At 36.1% G+C, this 23,692-nt stretch overlaps 2 protein-coding genes across 2 annotated transcripts; both read right to left on the bottom strand.

Moving 5' to 3' along the window:
- Positions 1-8,823: 8,823 nt before the first annotated feature.
- LOC107824716 (protein DETOXIFICATION 16-like) lies at positions 8,824-18,428 on the bottom strand. Its single transcript, XM_016651522.2, has 8 exons — positions 17,934-18,428; positions 16,090-16,634; positions 15,804-15,890; positions 15,669-15,725; positions 15,337-15,575; positions 14,760-14,878; positions 14,595-14,681; positions 8,824-14,409 (listed from the first exon to the last, which is right to left on the bottom strand). The coding sequence occupies exons 1-8, from the start codon at positions 18,189-18,191 to the stop codon at positions 14,368-14,370; spliced, it is 1,434 nt and encodes a 477-aa protein (XP_016507008.1). The 5' UTR covers positions 18,192-18,428; the 3' UTR covers positions 8,824-14,367.
- A 2,617-nt stretch (positions 18,429-21,045) lies between these two features.
- LOC107824715 (kaempferol 3-O-beta-D-galactosyltransferase-like) lies at positions 21,046-23,339 on the bottom strand. Its single transcript, XM_016651521.2, has 2 exons — positions 22,824-23,339; positions 21,046-22,053 (listed from the first exon to the last, which is right to left on the bottom strand). The coding sequence occupies exons 1-2, from the start codon at positions 23,302-23,304 to the stop codon at positions 21,176-21,178; spliced, it is 1,359 nt and encodes a 452-aa protein (XP_016507007.1). The 5' UTR covers positions 23,305-23,339; the 3' UTR covers positions 21,046-21,175.
- Between the last annotated feature and the right edge of the window lie 353 nt (positions 23,340-23,692).

Raw genomic sequence — 23,692 nt, 5'->3', positions numbered from 1 at the left:
ATGTTCCATCTCCTAACAGTCCTCTACCTTCTTCTTCTCATCTTCAACCTTCTCCAGCTCCTCTCTCTTCTCCTCTTCCTCATGTACTCAAAAAATCAACTAGAACTTCTCATCCTCCTATATATCTTAGTGATTATATTTGCAATACTGCTTCTACTTTAGGGTACTTTCTGTATCTTCTAAAGTTTTCTTGCAAGAACCTAAGTTCTATCATCAAGCTGCCTTTCACCCTGCTTGGCAAGAGGCTATGATTAAGGAATTTCAAGCCTTGGAAGCCAACAACACTTGGGACATAGTCCCTCTTCCTGTTGGTAAAAAGGCCATACCTGGTAAATGGGTGTACAAAATTAAACAAAGGGCTGATAGGTCTATTGAAATATAAAGCAAGGCTAGTAATTATGGGGGATACTCAACAAGAGAGTGTTGACTTTAATGTGACTTTTTCTCCTGTAGTTAAGATGACTACTGTTAAATATCTTTTATCTGTAGCTGCTAAGAGGGGCTGGGTTGTTTACCAACTTGATGTAAATAATGCTTTTGTACATGGTGATTTAGATGAGGAAGTGTTCATGAAAATCCCTCAAGGTCTTTCTGTCTCCTCTTTTGATTCTGTTCCTATTTTTTCTTTAGCTTGTAAACTAAATAAGTCTCTTTATGGATTGAGACAAGCCTCTAGGCAGTAATATGCTAAACTTTCCAATGTTTTGCGGTCTAAGGGTTTTCAACCTAGTTTAAATGATTATTCTCTGTTTAAGAAGTTATTAGGGGATCATCTCACTATTGTAGCTGTGTATGTGGATGATATATTAGTAGCTGGGGATGTCATGTCTGGAATTACTGCTCTCAAACACTTTCTTGATGCCCAATTCAAAATTAAGGATCTTGGAGAAATTCATTATTTTCTTGGTCTTGAAATTCTTAAGCTCCCTCATGGTTTCTTGGTTGGCCAACATAAGTTTACTACTGACATACTCCAGGAATATAACTGTTCTTCTTCCAGTCCAGTTGTGTCCCCCTTGGATCCTCATGTTAAACTATCAACTGACTCTGGTGATCTACTTCCTGACCCTTCCATCTATAGACAATTAGTTGGTAAGCTGAATTATTTGCAGCATACTCGACTTGATATTTCATTCAATGTTCAACACCTCAGTCAGTTCATGTATGCCCCTAGGGTGCCTCATTTAGAGGTTGGTTATCATGTCCTCAGATATTTGGATGGTACCTCTAATTTGGGGATCTTCTTGAACAGTGTTATTGATTTCTCTTTGAAAGGTTTCTCTGATTTCTGATTGGGCCAGTTGTTCTGATAGTAGAAGATCAGTTTCTAGGTTTCTCTTATTACTTGGTGGTTGTCCTGTCTCCTGGAAATCCAAGAAGCAACCCACCATAGCACTATCTTTTGCAGAGGCTGAGTATAGAGCCCTCAGAATGTTGGTAGCTAAAATTACTCGGTTGATTCATTTGTTGGGTGAACTTGGTGGTGATAATCTCTGTCCCGTCTAGGTTTATTGTGACAATCAGGCTGCTATTCACATTAGAAAGAATCCTATTTTTCACGAGCGTACTAAGCACATCGATGGATTGTTATTTTGTCCGCAATACACTAGTTGATGGTCTTATTTCTCTGCACTCTATTTCTACTTCTGCTCAACCTGCTGATATTTTTACTAAGTCTTTACTTGGTGTGCAACAACAGGGATTCATTGCCAAGCTTGGAATGGCCAGCCCTTCCAGCTTGGGGGGGGGGGGTTGAAGCTGAACATTGTAATGAGCCTAGTTAACAAGCCCATCTTATATTTAGGACCAAGTGTAATTTAAGATACCCGACCCAAATTATATATATTAGTTAGTCTATGTGTATTATTAGACAGGCGGATATTTTGTATCGAAACATATTCAACAAACAGATCCTTCTAGATCTTCTCTTTCTACTATTGTTGCCAAATTAGGGTTCTTCAATCTATGTCTTCCATCCGATAAATCTGAGCATTAACACCCTTCCCCCTCATCTTCTTCCCCACATAAAATATTTGAAAGAACCTAAAATTTCAGATCTAAAAATTGAGCTGTTTTTGTTAGTTTATTATTCAAATATTGTAAAAACTATTTATTTATGATAGATTTAAAAGCTTTAATGGTAGTATTGAAGGTTTGGTGAAAAAAATTTAGAATCCACCATTATTTGGGTATTGAAAAAGCTTGAAAATTTAATTGGGTCTTGTTGATTATTGGGTTGTTGAACTCAATTTATTGCTCACTTTTTTGGCTAGTTGTTTAGATTGTGTGATTGAATTTTGGTGTTGTTGGACTTTCTCACAAACAACTATGGTGGCAGCAACAATGGTACGAAAGATAGAAAATTGGAGGATGAAGAATATGGGGTTTAATAAATATTTCTAATATTTTTTTTCCTTTTTAAAGTCAATGATACGTGTCACGACCCTATTAGGGCGTGACTTTCACGTTATTTAAAAAATTGGTCAAGCACAAAAGTGGTTTGTCTTACGCACACTTTTGAAAGGTTGAGCGTAAAAGGTTTTTCGTGAATGAGAGGTGTGTAATAGAAATTCCACTGCAAGATCGATGGGAAAACTATGTATTTCCTAAAAAGTTAAATTCAGAACTCAGTTACTAATACATGATGTTTCCATAATAGAAAATATGAGTAAAAAGTAAACCAATGAAGAATTTGTTTTACTTTTGAGACATATTCTTATTTTAACTTAAACATTTGTGAATATTAATCAATAAAAACATAGGGATAAGGCACTATTACCCCTGAACTATACCCTAAGTTGCTATGACATACCTTACTTTTGCAGGGTTCCTATCACCCGAAGTTGGTCGGATTGAGTCCGAAAGGAGTTTGGTGAAGTTTGAGACATTTAGTCTCTTTTAAGAAAGTTTAAGTTGGAAAAGTCAACTAGATGTTGACTTATGTGTTAAAGGGCTCAGATGTGAGTTTCGATGGTTCGATTAGCTTTAGGAGGTGATTTATGACTTAGGAGTGTGATCGGAATAGGTTTTGGAGGTCCGGAGTAGAATTAGGCTTGAATTAGCGAAGTTGACATTTTGGCGATTTTCGGTTGATAGGTGAGATTTTGATATAAGGGTCGGAATAGAATTTCGAGAGTTGAAGTAGCTTCGTTGTGTCATTTGGGATGTGTGTGCAAAATTTCAGATCATTCGGACGTGGTTTGGTTGGGTTTTTGATCAAAAGCATATTTCAGAAGATTTTAGAAACTTAGGCTTGAATCCGATGTGTTTTGAGCGATTTGATGTTGTTTGAGGTATTTTGATGATAGAGAAAGTTTGAATAAGGTTTTAGGAGGTGTTTTTACCTTTGGTTGAGGTCCCGGGGTCCTCGGGTGGGTTTCGGGTGGTCAATCGTACCATTTTGTGCCTTAAAAGATTGCAGATTTTGAGTTTCAGCTGTTGCAGAAAATTATCCCTTCGCGATCGCGTAGGGTGTATCGCGATCGCATAGAAGCAATTGAGGAAGGCATGATTTGAGCCTTCGCATTCACGTGAGAGGCTTCGCGTTCGCGGAAGGCTGGGGTTCAGTACATCGCGTTTGCGAGAGAGCACTCGCGATCACGTAGAGTAATTTGGTCTGAGGGCCCCAGGGTCTTTTGTTCATCGCGTTCGCGTAAGGGAGCTCGCGTTCACGAAGGTGTAGGAGACAGAGGCATCGCGTTCGCGTAGGCTATGTCGCGTTCGCGTAGTGTAATTTTGGGGACTTGAAGAGTTGTTATTCGCGATCGCGAGGGTAGTGTCGCGATTGCGATGAAGGAAAAACAGACCTAGGAAGAATGTTTTAAGTCATTTCATCCGCGATTTTGGGGCTCATTTCCTCCATAGTTGATCATTTTGAGAGCTTTTTGAAGGAGATTAAAGAGAGATTCAAGGGGAAACATTTGGAGGTAAGAATTTCTGACCTAAAACTTGATTCTATTGTGAAATCCACCTAGGAAATCATGAAAACTTAAGCCAAAAATGGAAGAACTAGGGCTTGAGATTTTGAACTTTTGATTGGGGATTTGGAGGATCATTTGGGGTCGGATTTAAGAACTTTTGATATGTATGAACCATGGGAGGATAAGGAACCCGTTGATGTAAAAAATTTTGAGTTTCGAGAAGTGGGCTCGGGGCTCGGGTTTTGCTAATTTCGGGATTTTTGGTATTTTTTGATTGTTTTCGCTTGGGCTTTGTTCCCTTAGCATATTATGACGTATTCGTTCTGATTTTGGATAGATTCGACGTGCGTGAAGGCCGATTTGAGGGGCAAAGGCGTCGCGAGCTAGAGATTTAGTCGGTTCGAGGTGAGTAATGATTGTAAATGATGTTCTAAGGGTTTGAAACCCCGGATTGCACATCGTAGTGCTATATTGAGGTGAGACACACGCTTGATGACAAGTGTGGGGTTGTGCACTATTAGGAATTGTGACTGGGTCCGTCCCGATTAATGATTTTACCGCGTATTTGACTTAAACTTATTTTCTATCATCATGATTTGGGTTGATTGCCATATTGAGGCTTCGTGCCAACTATTTGAATCATTCGGGGATTTTTATTACTATTTCCTCATTGTTTTAACTTATTATTTGAACTCAGTCATGCTATTTTCTACTGTTTTACTACTCAGCCATTTTTACTCAGTTTTGAAACTTAAATGATATTTTAAATGATGTTTTGGGCTGAGAAATCCTGTTTTACTAATGCCCGATGGGCTTGTGATGATTTCGGACTGAGTAAGGCTGAGGGCCTAGTTGTGAGGATACACTGATACTGATATGAGGCCGAGGGCCTGAGATACATATATACGCCACGAGGTGGCTTGATTGATATGAGGCCGAGGGCCTAGATTTGATGCCATGAGATGGCTTGTTATTATGCTTGGGCCGTAAGGGGCCCCTCCCGGAGTCTGTACACCCCCAGTGAGCGCGGATACCCATTGTGATGTGAGATTGAGCCTGAGGGGCTGGTATTGTTCTGAGATGTTGCCCGAGGGGCAGATTTGTTGATACTGTGCCCGAGGGGCGAACTTCTATTTGTTTACTTACCTGCCAATTACTTGTTTTACTTGTTGAAAAGGGATTTTACTTGACTCTTTGCTGTTTTACTGTTGTTAAGTGATTTTTACTGCTTCAGTATAGAATGCCTTGTGTTTTACGTGTTCTCTTACTTTCAGTCGTTATTTACATTTGTTACTCACTGAGTTGGATTACTCACTTTACTCTCTGCACCCTGTGTGCAGATTCAGGCGTAGCTGGTACCGCTCCTGAGTGTTGATTCCTCTAGTTCCAGGCGGTTTTTAGAAACTACGAGATAGTTGTTGACGTCTGCAGCCCCATGTCTCTACTTCTCTATCATTTCTGTTTCCTTTCAAACATTTGTAGTAGTTTATGACTTTAGTAGACTGGTATTCTGGTTTAGAAATGCTCGTGACTTGTGACACCCCGGTTAGGGCTGTGTTGGGTTGGATTCCGTTTTTGTTATCTATGTTCCGCTACTTATTATCATTAAATCATGTTTTAGAATGCTTTTATATTGTTTGATTGCTTTAACAAGTGAACTGAGTTTAATTGGCTGGCCTTGTCATCATGAGAGGCGCCATTACGACCGGGTTCAGGGTTAGGGTCGTGACATAATTGGAACGCGAGTACGTTTTCAATTCCAGCTCCCGTCGTCACAGCAACATCAACAGCCAACATCTGCATGCAAGGTGCAGAAGTGTAGTATGAGTATAACCGACCCCATATACTCAATAAGTAACAAACCTAACCATAGGTTGAAAGTAGTGACGAGCTGGAACAAAGGTCGGGTCCACCACCAATAGCCAACAACAGTTCATAACAATGTAAAGCAAGTAATAAAAGAAGTAACTCAGAGATAAAATGCTCCGCTTTTTCATAGTTTCCCGAAAAATAGTTCCGCTTTTCAAGTATATCAGTGAAAACTCAAATCCTTTACCGAAATCGTCAAAAATACGAGTAAGTTTGAAAACTATAATTTTTCTCAAAAATCCATTCAACAATAAATATGATATTTCATTTTCATTCCAAATAGCAAGTGTAAAATACCTCTCTATGCCCATATGTCAATATGTGTAAGAAGTCATGAATGACGTGATACCGTACAACATGAGAAAAATGCATCTCTATGCCTGTATGTCGTGTGTGCATATCAATGCAATGTATCTCAGAGAGGAACTCATGTACTCACACTCTCAGAGTACTCAATCTCACAGTCTCACACTTTTCACTCATCATGCTCAATCACTCAGTACTGTTTATGGCCAATCCGGCCCAGGAAAGATCCATCCCGGAGTATATATATCAATTGACCATCAGTCACTCAGTACTGAGTAAAGCTAAATCCATCCCCAGGTATATAAATGCTTCAGATAAGATCCATATCCATGGAAGATCCATCCCTCAATATAATAAACCGCACTCACTAGGGGTGTGTGCAGACTCCGGAGGGGCTCCTTCAGCCCAAGCGTTATCATAAATCAGTATAACTGCCTGCAGCATATAACTCGATCCCATAAATGTCACTCATAATCAGGCCCTCGGCCTCACTCAATCATCAATCTCTCCAGTCTCTTAGCTCACAATGCCATGAAATTAGCCCAAAATAATGATATAATGTGTCAATAAATGGTAACAGAGACTGAGATATGATATGCATATGAATACGTGTGACTGAGTATGTAAAGCAAAGAATGCAGATAATTCAACAACGGAAATGACCTCAGTGAGTCCCAACAGAATAAACATATAGCCTAGACATGGTTTCTAACATGGATCACAGCTCAATAGCTCAAGTACGTAGAAACTTCATGGTTACAGGTAAGATCAGGTAAATACACAGTACCACAGAAATAATAGAGTCACAATTCACACTGTGCACGCCCACACGCCAGTCACCTAGCATGTGCATCACCTCAACACCAATCACATAGCACGTAATTAGGGTTTCATACCCTTAGCACCAAGTTTAGAAGTGTTACTTATCTTGAACAAGCCAAATCCAATACCCAGCAAGCCAAACGATGCCCCAAAAATACCATCCTGTGCTCGAAACTAACCAAAAGCAACTTAAATACATCAAATAATGCCAAAGGAAACAAACCTAATCGATAAATGTCGAATCTTTAATAAAAATTCCAAAATCGTCCAAAAAATCAAACCCGGGCCCACGCCTCGGAACCCAACAAAACTTACAAAATCCGACAATCCATTCAATCCCGAGTCAAATCATACTAGTTTTACTCAAATCCGACTCTGAATCGATGTTAAAAACTCAAAATTTACTTTATGAAATTTTAGACAAAACCTCCCAATTTCACTTTGAAATCATCAATCAAATGGCAAAAATGAAGATGGATTCATGAAATATAACCAAAATCGAGTATAGAATACTTACCTCAATCCATATGGTGAAAATACCCTGCAAACATTGTCCAAATCCGAGCTCCCCTACTCAAATATGACCAAATGAACAAACCTTCAATATTAAGTATTTTGCCCAATTGTTCTGCCTTGTTTTGCATATTATATGATCCCGAAACTTGCTTTTGATGCCTTTAATAGATTCCTTGTGAAATTTTAGTCAAGTTAGGCTTTTGAATCACTCAATTTAACTTTATAATGAAGGAGATATGTTGGTTTCAATATTTGAAAAAGTGCAGATTTTTAAATATGAAGTTAGTGACAATTTCGTAATTAATCTGAAAAATCTGGCAACCCAAATGACCATAAAATCCTTATATGATGTCCAAATTCGATGATTCTTTTTGTTATGGATTCGTAATTACGATACGTATCTAAAGCTTTAATCAAAAAAGAAATCGGAGCTAATTTGTTTGATGTGGTACCATTTATGCTTGAAGAAACGACATCGAAACATAAGAAAAATGAATGCAATACAACCCAAATCAAACCTATCTGAAACTCACCCGAGCCCCTCGCGACCCCAAATACATACCAACAAGTACTATAACATAACACGGACTTACTCGAGGCCTAAAATCATACATAACAACAACGAAACAGCGAAATACACCTCAAATCAAACTTAATGAACTTTCGAACTTTCGACTTCCAAAAACTCGTGCCGAAACATATCAAATCAACTCGAAATGAACTCAAATTTTGCACACGAGTCCTAATATATCATACGGAGCTACTTGTTACCCCAAACTATCGAGCGAAGTGCAAATGCTCAAAACGACTGGTCGGGTCGTTACATTGTTGAACCTTGAAAAAGCTTGAAGAACAAACGATAAATTCGTTGAAATTCTTAGTTGTCGGCCAAATTGATTACTAGGGCATGGTGATAATGTTGTTGTGAAGTTCTAGTTGAAATTTGAGCTTGACTGGTGAAGAATTAGTTGAGTTTTTCTTGAATTTTGACACCAAAAATTAGATTTGGAGCTTTTGAGAATGAGTGATAAAATGGGAATGAAGAGCTCTTGAAAATCAGCTTTGGAACTGACATGTGGCCATTTCATATAGGTTAGAGCCATTTTTTTAAGTTCTCACGCATTTGAAGGAGCTGTTCTCACGCAGTGCTCCGCGTCAGCAATAAATGGAGGTTCCGTAGCACGTCATGAGCACAGGGCTAAGGGGCGGTTGAGCAACTCAAGCGAACTGCTTTACCTTATTCCAACATAGGGACAGAAGGGAGAAGGTTGTGAAGGTGACCTTGTTATCCATACCTCCGGTCGGATGAATGGATGACCGACCGACCCAGGTTTTCACGAGCGTTGGCGTTGGATAATAAAAGAATTATAAGGAGAAAGTAAACAAAAAATAGATCAAAAGAGATGAAAAACTACTGTAATTCTTGTATTTCTGATGCAACGAAGTGTAAAAGAACTGCCTATAAATAGGCTTGCAGAGAAACTGAAAATACTAAAATCTAGCTCCACTAATCCACTTACCCACTAAAGCTAATCAATATCTAAACTTGCTTAAATAAAGGAAACCAACTAACAAACTCCTAAAGACTTGGTCAAACATTTTTGAATCACTTCTCAACACTCTCCCTTGATTCAAAAGTGCAAACTCCAAGTTGACCTCTGAAGAACTCGTGCTTTGCTTGCGGAAGTGACTTTGTGAAGATGTCTGCCGCTTGCTCATTCGTACCACAAGTCTTTAAAGTACTCCAGTAGAAACAAGACTCCGAATATAGTGATAGCGAATATCGATGTGCTTTGTTCTGCTATGAAATGCTGGCTTTTTCGACATCGCAATAGCAGACCTGTTGTCACAGAATATTTCAGTTGCATCAGCTTGTTTTTGATCGCAATCTGCAACAAGTCTCCTTAACCAAACTGCTTGACAAGCTGCCAAAGTTGCTGCAATATATTCAGCCTCTGAAGTTGATAATGCCACCACTTCCTGCTTCTTTGAACTCCATGAAATTGCTCCAGATCCGAGATTAAACAAGAAACCAGACGTGCTCTTTCTATCATCAATGTTTCCTGCCCAATCGCTATCAGTAAAGCCAGTTAATGTGAAATTTGTTACCTTAAATACCAAATTTCATGATCTATTGTCCCAGCGATATATTTCAGTATTCTCTTTGTAGCTCCAAGGTGAAGTTTGCTTGGACTATGCATAAATCTTGACACTACTCCAACAGAGAAAGCAACATCTGGCCTCGTATGAGACAAATAATTTAAACCACCAACAAGACTTCTAAAATAAGTTGCATTTCTCATTTCAGTACCATCATCAAGACACAACTTCTCATTAATATTCATTAGCGTAGCAACAACTTTACAATTCACCAATATTAAACCTTTTCAAAAGATCTATTGCATATTTTCTTTGTGAAAGAAATATGCCATCAATTCCTTGTTTCACCTCAAGACCAAGAAAATAATGCAGTAGACCTAAATCAGACATCTCAAAATTCTTCATCATGCAATCTTTAAATTCAGCCACAATAGACTCACGTGAACCCATATATATTATATCATCAACGTAAAGACATACCGCCAAAAAATTATTTTTACCTTCTCGTTTGATATAAAGAGTAGGCTCATTGTTACTCCTTTCGAAACCACTCTTCTGAAAATAAGAATCTTTGAAGTACCATGCCTGCGGTGCTTGCTTTAAGCCATAAAATGCCTTTTTACCTGTAAACCTTATCTTTTTTGCCGTTAACTACAAACCTTCAGGTTGTGAGACATAAACTTCTTCTTCCAAATCACCGTTTAAAAAGGCAGCTTTAACATCAAATTGGTATACTGGCCAATTTAATGTTGCAGCCAAAGCTAAGAATGTTCTAATAGTTTCAAAGGGGGCAACAGGAGAAAAGGTTTCATCGAAGTCGATACCTTGTTGTTGGGAATAGCCCTTTGCGACAAGCCTTGTCTTGTGCTTTTGAATGCTTCCATCTGCATGATACTTAGTTAAACACCCATTTGAGACCAATAGCTTTCTTTCCTTCTGGAAAATTAACCAAGTCCCAGGTCTGATTTTCTTGAATAGCTAACAACTCCTCTTCCATAGCTTTGCACCATTTATCCTCTTTTTCAGCATCTTCAAAGCAAATAGGATCTGAAACAAGCAAAGCAAAAGTACATGATGTACTGTCAACATATTTGGGATTTGGTTTTCTATCCCTTGTTGATCTTCTTAATGGAATTGGCTCAGCTGAAGGTTCTTCCAATGTTGGAGAAGTTGATGGTTCCATTGATGAGACAATTGATGGATATGATGAAGAAGGATCTGCTACATGCTCTTGATCAACAACATCATTAGTAGGCATCAATTGAATATTTGAACTTTCATTTCCAGAATTAAAGTTCCAGCTTGCATCCTCATTAAACACAACATTTCTACTGACTATAATTTTTTTCACTCACTGGATTATATAGCTTATAAGCTTTAGATTGTGTGCTATAACCAACAATGACATATTTTTCAGATTTTTCATCAAGCTTGCTCGAGCCTGTGAATTCACCAAAGCATAAGCTACACATCCAAAGATACGTAAGTGGCTTACCTTGGGCTTGTTACCTCTCCATACTTCATATGGTGTTCGATTAAGAACTGCCTTGGTGGGTGAAATATTCAGCACATAGATAGTAGTGGCAACGACTTCAGCCCAAAAGGACTTTGAAACACCTCTAGCTTGCATCATGCTTCTGCCCATCTCGACAATTGTGCATTTCTTACATTCGATTACACCATTTTGCTCTGGTGTATAAGGTGATGTGAGTTCTCTATGTATTCCATTTTCCTCATAGAAGGAACTGAATTCATTTGACATAAACTCACCACCTCTATCCGTCCGAAGAGATTTTATTCTACATCCACTTTGCTTCTCAACAAAAGATTTAAATTTCTTGAAATTCTCAAAAGTTTCAGATTTAAATTTCAAGAAATATATCCAACTCATACGACTATAATCATCAATAAAAAGCAAAAAGTATCGACTTCCCCCCTAAGGACTTAATACTCATAGGACTGCACAAGTCAACATGTACTAACTCGAGACAAATAGAAGCTCTCCAAGACTTGCTATATGAAAAATATTTTTACTTTGTTTTCCATAAACACAACTTTCACAAAAATCAAGATTCTGAACTTTTGGCAATCCAAAAACCATTTCCTTTTGGCTCAATAACTTCAGTCCATTAACATTTAAATGTCCATAACGCAAATGCCACAGTCTAGTATCATTATCTCTACTAGCAACCATAGCACATTTCTCGACCATTGAAACTTCTAAAGGAAATATTTTGTTGTTAGTCATTGGAACTGTAGCAATGGTTTGTCCAGATTTCTTACTTCTAATAGTGCAAAAACCATCATCAAAAGAAATCGAGTATCCGCTAACCATTAACTGCCCAATGCTAGGCAAATTATGAGATAGACTAGGAACAAATATCACATCTTCTAATATTTTAGCATTACCTTGGCTGGTTCTAGTGCTAACAGTACCTCTGCCTTCAACTTGGATCTTCTTGTTGTCTCCTAGCCTCACGTCTGATTTTTTGGACTCATCAAGTTCTTTGAACAATGATCTTGTTCCAAACATATGATTGGAACATCCACTGTCCAAAATCCAAACATCGTTAGAATTTCTTTTTCACAATAAAAGGCCATAAACAACTTACTCTCATCGTCATTTTTTTCTGCGAAACTTGCTTGGTTATTTTCATCCTTTTGCTTTTGCCAACAATAAGCTTCGTTATGACCTAGCTTTCTGCAGTAATTGCACAAAAATATCGTATTTTGCTTCTCTTCATTTGATCCTCCTCTATCTCGACCTCTTCTCGAAAACCACCCCTGCCACGACCACGATTAGAAAAATTTTCTGACTTATCTTTCTGATGGGCGGACTCTCCCTTCACCTGAAATGCCTTTTCTTCATTTTTTTCATGTAACCTTAGGAGCCTTTCTTCATGAGCTTGCAAAGAACTCATTAGTTCATCAAAAGAATAATCAGATAAGTCATGAGATTCCTCAATCGCAATAACAACATGTTCAAACTTTGGAGTAAGACTCCTTAAAACTTTTGCAACAACAATTTCTTCAAATATGTCTTCACCATAAGACTTTATTTGATTAACAAGAGAAGAAACTCTAGACAAATAAGTTTGAACAGATTCATTACTTTTCAAAAAAAGAGTTACAAATTTACAACGGTAAGTCTGCAATTTTACTGTAATTACTTTAGCTGAACCTTGAAATTCCTTCTCCAAAATCTTCCATGCCTGCGAAGACGCAGTTGCTGCTGCAATTCTTGAAAAGATTGTGTTATGGACTGCTTGTTGAATGAAACACAGTGCTTTGGCATCCTTCTTTTTGATTTCTTTCAATTTTTTCACCTCTTTGTTAGAGCTTGCTTGATCCACAAACCCTACTTCCACCAGCTCCCAAACTCCTTGTGATTTGAAAAGAGTTTTCATTTTGATACTCCAAAACTCATACTTTTCACCAGTAAAAATTGGAATGAGTGGTTGTGAAGATGATGAAATACCATTCACGACCATTTTTCTTTTGCTCTCACACTTTCTCTCTAGTTTCACTCAAATACTCACCCAATTTTGAAAAGAACCGGGCTCCGATACCAGATTTGTTGGATAAGAAAAGAATTATAAGGAGAAAGTAAACAAAAAATAGAGCAAAAAAGATGAAAAGCTACTGTAATTCTTGTATTTCTGATGCAACGAAATGTAAAATAACTGCCTATAAATAGGCTTACCAAGAAACTGAAAATACTAAAATCTAGCTCCACTAATCCACTTATCCACTAAAGCTAATGAATATCTAAACTTACTTAAATAAAGGAAACCAACTAATAAAATCCTAAAGACTTGGTCAAACATTTTTGAATCACTTCTCAACATAACGATGCAAAGAATTATAGAAAAAAGTTTAGGGGAATAATACAACCCCCGCAAAAATAAGGTATTTTGTAGCAACTTCGAGGATAGTTCTGGATTAATAGTGTCTTATCCCAAAATATAGTTGAAAGTGGAGTCAAATAGGCTTGGCCAAAAATGACATAAATTTCGACTTTATATTTATTTGTTGGGAAAAAGCATAAGTACTTCCCTGTACCGATCAAAGTTCTAACTACACACCTTATCTTTGTGAGGGTCCTATCACCCCTCTGAACTATATAATAGTAGAATTATTAACCCCCTAAAGTTTGAGGTAGCCCAAGAGATTGTGTTCCACTCTCTTTGGGAGAGTGAGACACAAAAAAGTGACAAAATATTATTTTTGTAATTTTCTGTTATAGTTAAAAAAAAATCACTCTCTTCATTTTTCTTCTCTTCTTTTCCAGCTAAAACCATGAGAAATTTTTTCAAAAATTACGAAATAAACACATGGCAGTGCATGTATCATACTGCCTGCCAAAAATTTGGTTATCTAGTTTCAGGGTGATATTTATTCCGTTTTAAAAAAGTTCAGCGGGTGATAGGATCCCCGCAAAAATGAGGTGTGTAGTTGGAACTTCAGTATTAGGTAAGGGGATACTTATGCATTTTCCCTTAATTTGTTTTAAGTTTTAACCTAGCGTGAGCAATGATGAGTAACACATAAATCTTTGAACATTTGGTTGATTATATTATTGAACAATGAATTCAAGACAATTACATAAGCTTCAAATATCAAAAGAAAAAGAAAAACTCTTTTAAATTGGTATCCTGTCTGATGGATTTTCCAATATCAAATTAGTCCTTCCCATCCCCCCCCCCCCCCACACACACACTACAAAAAAAAATCATGTATACCAAGAAAAGTTAGATGAACTTGTGAGAATCTTGCCATATTGTTTGGATGTTAACTCTTCCTCTACATGTCAAATGTCATTCTGCATTTTCTTCTATGTTAGCTCTGGAGTCACCCTATCAACTGCCTTCTTTGCCTACAAACTCATAGAAGACTTGCATTATTACTATATTTCATACAACTCAAGGAAATAAAAAATTGGTGATCTATGTTGAAATAATAACAAATGTGATCTCTCTAACAGCTTAATCTTTAACCTGTAACAGGATTCAAAGAATCTTAACAAAGTTGCCTGAGGGTCATATGAAAACACAAATTTACCTCTTTTTCCCAATTTGTGCACAGAGTAACTATTAAAAGAAGTAGAGCTTGTGCAAAGACGGCAAGATTGATTCCCAACCAAAGTCCCTGAAAAAACCATATCATAAGTTTTTCGACTAGTTCCAAAGCCAGAAATACCAAGAAATGAGAAGCTTGAGGGAATACCTTTCCACCAAAATGGTAGACAAAAGCTAATACAACACCAGCAGGTATTCCGAAAAGGTAATAAGCTCCTAAGTTAACTGCTGCCCCTATATTTTGCCAGCCACATCCTCTTGCAGTACCTGAATTTTGGTACGCGATAAGCTCATCTAGTCATTTTACTGAATTTTGTCCTTCAAAGAGATACTAGCATCTTAGGAATATATTGAAGTAATATTGTCTATATGTCTAACAGTGGCGGATGTAGCATATAATAGGCGGATATAGCATATACTCGACTGGTTCATGGTTCAACTGAACTCAGCATTTTCAACGCGTAATAGATCTACATGTGAAAAATCACTAAAATTTCAAAAGATAATTAACCATAACCTCAGAAGTATAATAGGTTCGACAGTAAGAATTCTAAAGGTTGAATCCATCAAATTTAAATCATGGATCCGCCTCTTATATCTAAGCGGAGTAACTGAAAAACTGCTTCTCAATTTCGATTTGTCTAATATCTGATATGGCCTAAAGTTTCTTTAACAAACCAAGAAACATAGCAATGGAAAACTTTGTATTCAAAGTTTGGACAAACCTGAAAGTACAGACTGAATACCATCTAAGAAGTGGGATCCTGCTATCAAGATTAGCATTTCTGCTACATATCCCACTACTTCTTCCTCAGTGCTATAACAATAGCCCCACAGTTTACGAACCGAAATCAAAATTATTGCTGCAACAATGCCTTCTGTAGCAACCAAGAATACCGCAGTGCAAGCTGCTAAACGAGCTGCTTGAGGTCGTCCAGCGCCTAGTTCATTCGAAACTCTTACGCTGAGGAAAAACACAGCGTGTACAAACTAGTGAAGAAGCATGTATATGAAGGAAAATGTATCTGAACGAGGTTTAAAGATGTTAGCGACTCACCTCGTGGCACCACTTAGTCCTAGAGGTATCATATACACCATCCAACATGTATTAAGACTGAAATATCTCAAAAATTATTAACTTATTGATGAAATAAGATTTCAGAATAATATTAGCATGTTTGTGAAGTTCAACCTGATGGAAAGAACTGACGTCTCTAGCTTCGGATTTGGAAGAAGTCCAGACAACAGAACCATTATTTCGTAAGACCAAATCTCTAAGCTGTGTCAGTAGAAGTAAAATGTTTTAATTCATTTGATCATTTTGTAAACGGTGAATATCAAAGACGGATCAAAGATTTAAATTTGATGAAATCAAACTTTATATCTATACTTGCAAAAGTGCTGGTTTCAGTTGAACCCGTTGATTATATATTACATCTGCTGCTACTAAATGTGTATACATAGACTAAGAATACTACCAGAACATAGCAGCTGAAGGAATAGCAAGTCTTATATATTGCCAAGTATCTTGAAATGCCTCGTTTGATAATCCGGTCCACGTGCTTTTGCAGGACGGGGATATTCTGACATATACAGCTAGCAACAAGAAATTAATCCAGTAGGATATCGCATTAGCCAGAGCAGCACCTTTGTTGCCTAGGCCAGATTTAAATACCAGAATCCAACAACTGAATAAATGCAGCAAAGTTGTTATTCCAGTACTGAACATCATCGGTAGCACTATGTTTTGGGCTTGTAGAAATCTGATTTGACACTGGAGAAATCCATAGGCAAAGATCGTTGGAATCATATATCGCGCATAACTTCCTGCTTCAGCTGCTATTTCCGGATCTTGTCCCAATAATACAAGAATGTGTTCTGCATTACTCCAAATGCAGGCAAGCGGAACACTGGCCAGTAATAGGACAAACATTGCCCTTTGCATATGGATACCAAGCATATGATACTGCTTTGCGCCATATGATTGCCCACATAAAGTGTCCAATGCATTTGCCATTCCCATCTGCCAGCAAGATACAGTTTGAAATGTAGAGATGATAAAACCACCCTTTAAGTTGGAACCAAAAACTACAGAGGTAACTTTTATTAACTCCAATAACAAATCAAAACCTATCCCACATGAAAAATGGTAACATATGTATCAGGCGCGGGTGCACGTAAAGTTTCTAGTAAATCAAAAATCTATCCTACATGTCTCCAAGGGGATGGCTCGGGGGTAGACACGTAGGAGTGACAACATGGATATTCCAGGTTTGAATACTATCTACAACACTCAGTGTTAGCCCATATTTGGCAGGCAGGATCTCTTAACACATGTTTGCAGACTGTAGCAGTCTGCTATGTTGATTAGTCGAGGTACGTGCAAATTGACACAGAAACAACTATTATTAAAGAAAAAAAGGCATCTCGTGCAAGAACATTCACTTTTTAATGTATTTTGAAGGATCTACAAAGTGCTCTCACTAACCTTGTTCGACGGAGTACATTAAGGTAAATGAAAAGTCCATGTAGCATTTATCAAACAACCATCTAATAACAGATAATATAGTAATCATGAGCTTTAACTAGTGAAACAGGTACTTCTTCAAGCACTTCGAGCATTAAGGAAATCAAACATTTTGACCATTTCTTGACCTTTGTTTTTTTCTTAGTTCTCTACTTGTCTAATGCTATAGAATCACATTAAGGAACTATTGCAGAACTTTATTCGACTACACAAAAGGGTTTAATTTCTAGACGCTAACAATCAGGGGTGAAGCTAGTAAGAGGGAAGGGCCCTTCGTCAAAAACTATACGATGCAAATAGGGTAAATATAGAATTCTTTGGTTATATATAAACTGTTGAATCTTCTTGACATAAGAAAATATTTTAGTGTAATGATAAAAGGGGTTTCAAAAGTTACTTCGGATACTAGTTAAAATGCCAATTATGCCATTCTAGTATTTTCTTAACAAAATTCTTGGTTCCACCATAAAAACAATAACAACAACAACAACAACAACAACAACAAACCCAGTGTAATTCTACAAGTGGGATCTGGGGAGGGTTGTGTGTACCAGAACTTACTCCTACGTTGTGAGGATAGAGAGGCTGTTTCCGATAGACCATCGACTTAAAAGGAACCGCCAGACAAACATTATAAAAGATATTTACACTCTTATAACACAGGTTAAATTGTACTACTTGTGTAAAACTTTCATTTGCACACTACCATTGGATATAAGATGAATCAATGCACAAATAGTATCCAAGAAATTCTTGACAACACTAAAGGAAAAAAAATAAAAAATCAAGACTCACCAACAAGCTGAGACCAGTGACAGAGGCAAAGGAAGTAGCCATAGAAGCACCAGAAAGAGCTAACTCTCCAAGATGTCCCACAAACATTACAGATATAACCTGTAAGGCAAATAGTGAAAAATTGACTGACATAAGAGGCCCTGCTAATACCAACAGCTTCTTCACTTCTACCAATATTTCATCATTTCTTCTCCTCTTCTTACACTCTTCCTTTACAGTTTCTACAATCAATGGGCACTCAAGATTTTGTGTATCCATTTTCTATCTCAAAACTTCCCTCCTCAAAGCAAATATGTGCACAGTGTAATGGTAGTCATGGTCCAAGAAACAAATCTTTGTCCATTAAATTATTCTAATACAAAATGGGAAGGGGAATCAAAAAGCAAAAGAAGATCTTGTCCATTGTGCATGTCTTGGAACATCAAGATTTTAAAAGAAATTAAATGAAACAACCCAAGGGTTAGCCTTAACTTACACACTTATTATTTGATTAGTTGATAAGATGTGAGATTAAATTTATACGATATTTGGTTGGTGGTGTAAGTTTATTCTAGGATAAGGATAAATTTATACTATCAACCAAACACGGTAGAAATTTAATCCCAGACTTAATTCAGAATATCACATTTTATCTCACCTTATCCCGTCAAAATTGGGATTATTTTATCGCACCTCTCATGTGGTATAAATTAGTCTTGAGATTATAAACCAGGAATAATTTAGTCTGCCCTGGTATTAGTTATGCTAGCATTAGTTATTGTGACACATTTCTTATCCATTATTTGGTTTGATATATTAAAGCATTGCATAATTTCTAAAAGAATTTTTTGTTTATAAAAATACCCTCATAACCGGACCATCACTTTATCTCTTAAAAAAAATATTTGTTGAGGAATATTTTTATATGAAAAAGGTTTTAAAAAATTATTTGATTTGTCTACCTATGTTGTAGTATAGAACTAAATATTTATTTATAAAAAAAAATATGCTAAATATTTATTTTCTACTAAGGATATAATTTTATTTCTCACTTTCTTAGATTATTAGGTAAAGAAAGTCTCAATTAAAAAAATAAAGGGAAAATGAGTTTATTACAAGTGCATTCTAATACATAGTAACAGATTACAGATTTATAAATTTACAATGAAGAAATTAACGGAGTATAGATATAAATAGCGGGAAAATATAATAGCATATTTTAATCAAACATAAATTCTGAAAGGCAATTTTGTCTTTAACTAAACTAATGCGTGCATTAAAACCTATTACATTGTTAATACCATAGTTTTCTATGCATTAGTTATGCATATGATAATATCAAATCAGGTGTATAACGAATGCTTGCATAACTAATACATAGGTTCAAAAAGTGTACTAAATAAGATATTATTAATACACAAAGCTAATACATGCATTATTTTATCTAATACATCCTATCAAACGGCTCCTTTTCGTTTGGTACATGGTATAAGAATAATAATTATGGAAAAAAAGTTTGAGATTAACTAAAATGGCGGGAGTAGCTATCCCATATAAAAGGCGGAATAGCTAATCTCATAAGATATTCTATCACATGGAATATCCGGGAATATCTCACCACATGGGAAGAATTACTCTCTCTGTCATAATTTATGTGGCGGTATTTAATTGGTCACAAAATTATATAAAGAAAACTTTTGAAGTTTATGTAAAACACGGCATACACATTTTTGTGGTTATATAGGAGTCTGTATTATCTTGTAATTTGACTTGTTGTGATAAGTTTTCTTCCTTATTTTTCATGTACTAATTCCACTTGTTATATACAGTTAGATGTAGCAGTTTTTGGGTGACTCGATAGGCAAAAAAAAAATATTTCTACACCGTTTGTATAAATGTTAAAATCTTTTTTATTGACACTTCTTATTCCGGTTTAACTTCTATTCACTAATAGTTTAAAATAATTTTTATAATATCAGATACCCTAAAAGATAAATATATGTAACTGCCTATAATATATTCAAGTATTTTTAGTGGGTGTTTGGACATAAAAATTGTAAAATTCCAAAACAGGGTGAAATTTTTTTTTAAGTGAGAATGATATTTAAAATTTAGAGTTGTGTTTGGACATAAATATAATTTTGGGTTATTTTTGAAGTTTTGTGAGTGATTTGAGTAAAAATTTTGAAAAATAGATTTTTGGAGTTTTTCTTAAAATACATTTTCAAGTGAAAAATAAAAATTTTACGACCAAGCACCGATTGCGAAAAAAGTAAAACTTTTTTAGAAAAAATAAAAAAAATTCTTATGTCCAAACGGGCTCTTAAAGTGTATTCCTTACGGATTCCACAACTGGAGAGGCACATTTGTTAATATATACAAAGATTTGGAGACATATTCTTATATCAACTTGAACCCTGTGAATGTGGCTCAAATAAGAATATATTTTAAAGTTTGGAATCAAATATGGTTGACCAAAAATACCATAAATGTATACTTTATATTAATTTATTAAAACCAAAAAGGTTTAGGCAGTGGCTAGGCCACTTTCTCTGCTTTATCTCATTATTTTCTCTCCTCTTTTGACTCATACATTCCAATTTCCACATCCCAAACAGGGTCCTTTTGAAGATCTACATTTGTAAAATAAAAAGAAAAAAACAAAAAAAATTATTGGCAATAGTTAGTCCATATATGTTGTTTACAAACAAAAGTAAGAAAACTCATGGAAATCAAGCATAGCTTTGTACACAAGTATTTGAAGCAATGAGGCAAGGCAATGAAGGAGAGTCTGGAACCAACGGTAAAGTGCTAAGACTGCTAATACAGCTAGGGGAGTTGAAGAACTCATTTCCAAGACTAGAAGCGTGAATCAAATGGTCCTTTGACCTTCATTTGATCCGACTATCAATGTATGGGTGCACCCAAACAACTCTTCTTGGGCAATGTATATTGCAAAACTTTCAAAGATGGGATGAAAAATCATTTGTGAGAAGAGATGGTAGGCATGCACCAATCGCTATTGATAATTCCCCCGCTAGGGGAACGTTGGGAGGGGGATATGCTCTATGTCCCGAATGAAATGGAAATATAAGCGAGTTGTCGTATGATTAGAAGGTCAGGGATTCCAAAGAAAGGAAAATGATGTCACACGGATTAGTATTGATGATCCATTAAAGATAATAAATGAAAAACTAAAATGGAATTAATTTATTACAAACACATAGTAATAAATCATTGAATTTCCTTTCAAGGGGATAATTTCAATTGCTAGAGGTGATAATCTCAACCAATTTCTTGAAATTTTCAGTTGAACTCCCACTTGGTCCAACAGCCTTGAGAGCAAGATCTTTATATATACCAATTTGTTGCTTCAATTTCTCTCTATTTTTTGATAAAACCAAGTCAAGTGCAACCATTGTACCACTTTTAGTAAAAACCCCACCTTCAATTTTCACTCCAATTTTCCACACTTTTTCAACCATCCAAGAATTCAAATGATGGTCTCCAAAAAATGGCCTACAAATTATTGGCACACCAGAAGCTATACTTTCCAACACAGAATTCCATCCACTATGATTTATAAAAACCCCAATTGAACTATGTTCAAGAACTTGTACTTGTGGGGCCCATGTTACAATTTTACCATACTCACTTGTATTTTCCAAAAATTCTTTTGGAAAATGTGATATAAAATCATCTTTAATTGACCAAAGAAAAGGTGTCTTACTTTCTTCAAGTGCTTCAGCCATAGATTTTAACTCATTAGGTGGTGGTGTTGCAACTGTGCCAAATCCAATATAAGCCACAGAATTTGGTTCTTGATTATCTAGCCATTCAATACAACCATTTTTGTCTATAATATTTGCTGAGGGTGGTGGGGAGGTTAAGTTAAAAGGACCAACATTAAGAAAATTATTGAATTTGGACTTGAGATTTTCAACAATTGGAGGGTCTAATTCTTCAAAGGAATTTATTGGTAAGGCATTGGCTTTTGTTATGGTTTTGCCCATTTTGTGAAGCATTTTAGAAAATGGTGATTTTAAATCTCCAAATATAACTCCACTAGGCAAATCACCAAGCCTTAATTCAGAAAATCCAGGAATGAATGTTAACATTTCATCTTCACGTCCAGCAATTCCTGTTATACATTAAATGCAACACTTAATTAATAAATAAACGACTACAACAACGATAATTATGTCTCAATCTCATACAAGTTTCTCTTGCAATAATCATCATGTAATACTTTTCGCGTCGATCTAATCCATACATTAGATGTTCACTATTCTTTAACGATAATTATGTCTCAGTCTCATATAAGTTTCTCTTACAATAATCATTATGTAATACTTCTCGTGTCGATCTAATCCTTACGTTAGATGTTCACCATTCTTCACTATGCTAAAACTATTTAAAATTCTTACAGTAATGAAACTACTCACCATTGAAATCTATAGGAAAGGTCATATTATAAATAATAGGAGAGAATTTAAGTTTTTTTGATTTTCCATCTGAGTGTCCAGTACGCACATTAGAGATCGATTAAATCCGAATATGCACCAAAAAGTCCAATAGGGGTAAAGTGCTTCATAACAAACGGAAATATATACCTACAGATCGAAACCGGGACTTTTAGTTAAGGATGAAGAAGTACTTATCTCTCCATCATAACAAAAGCGACTCTATATGTTTCTCCTCGTTAAGTATTTTCTTCACCTAATCTTTTTTCTTCATTTGTCCAAATCTTTAGATACAATTTTAAATAACCACTGATCCAAAGTTTAGTATTTACATGAAAAGATTAAAGTCAAATCAATAACATGTTTCTATATTTTTTCTCCATAATTTATTATTTACTTTTTATTAATATATTCATTTATTTACTACAACAACAAAAAGAAAAAATACCTTGAACCCCAACATTTTCTCTAATAAAATCAGTGTAAATATGAACAGACAGTGATCCTGCCGCAGAAGTCCAAACAGGAATCCAATCAACGCCTAATTCCTCCGCAATCTCACCGGAAAACCATATAAACGCATCCGCGAAAACGCACGTAATTTTTTTTCCCGTTTCATCCTCAGCAGCTGATATAGCATTCTGAAAATTATTTTTCGCGGATTTAAAAAATAACCCTATAAGCTCCTCGATTCCTCCTTCTCCGATCGCGTATCCCTCGGGTACGCCATCGGAGATATCGAAGGGCTTAAGATTAGTACAATGTGGGTCGGTTTGATTGGAGAAAATTAAAGAATTTGATTTGGAGGTGTTGAAAAATGTGAATGTTACATTAGGTAATGTATTTGCTAGCCTTTGGACAAGTCCATGTAAAAGGCCAGCATGTGTTGCAAAAGGGAATGCTAGAACAGCAACATGATAATTGGACATTATTTTTTGGAGAAATAATGAAAATATGGAGTGAGTCAAGATTTGGATGTAGGTTATGTTTTTTCTTGTTTGTTTAGTTATATAGGTAATAACACGTGGAATAATCATAGGCTAGTAACTTCTGTAATTAATACTATAAAAGATGCTTTAAGACCGGAGTCCTTATCGTTTCTTTAATGGTTGCAATTTTGTCTTACTATCCTTTTCTATCTTTCTCTCTCCTATTTTTTTCACAAATTAGTTGGACGAGTGGCTTCCCACATGGGAGATCGGGGATCGATTTCTCTCACAAATAGTCTTTTCAATCAGAGCTTGTCGCATTGGGTTTACCTAATGTAATTTACATCTCCTATGTGATTTACAAGTTATTGTGCACTGAGTAGATTAC

Source organism: Nicotiana tabacum, chromosome 9, assembly GCF_000715075.1.
Source record: "Nicotiana tabacum cultivar K326 chromosome 9, ASM71507v2, whole genome shotgun sequence".
In the NCBI taxonomy this organism is placed as follows: Eukaryota; Viridiplantae; Streptophyta; class Magnoliopsida; order Solanales; family Solanaceae; genus Nicotiana; species Nicotiana tabacum.
The sequence above is the reverse complement of the archived record's forward strand: the minus strand, read 5'-3'. Positions and strand labels throughout refer to the sequence as shown.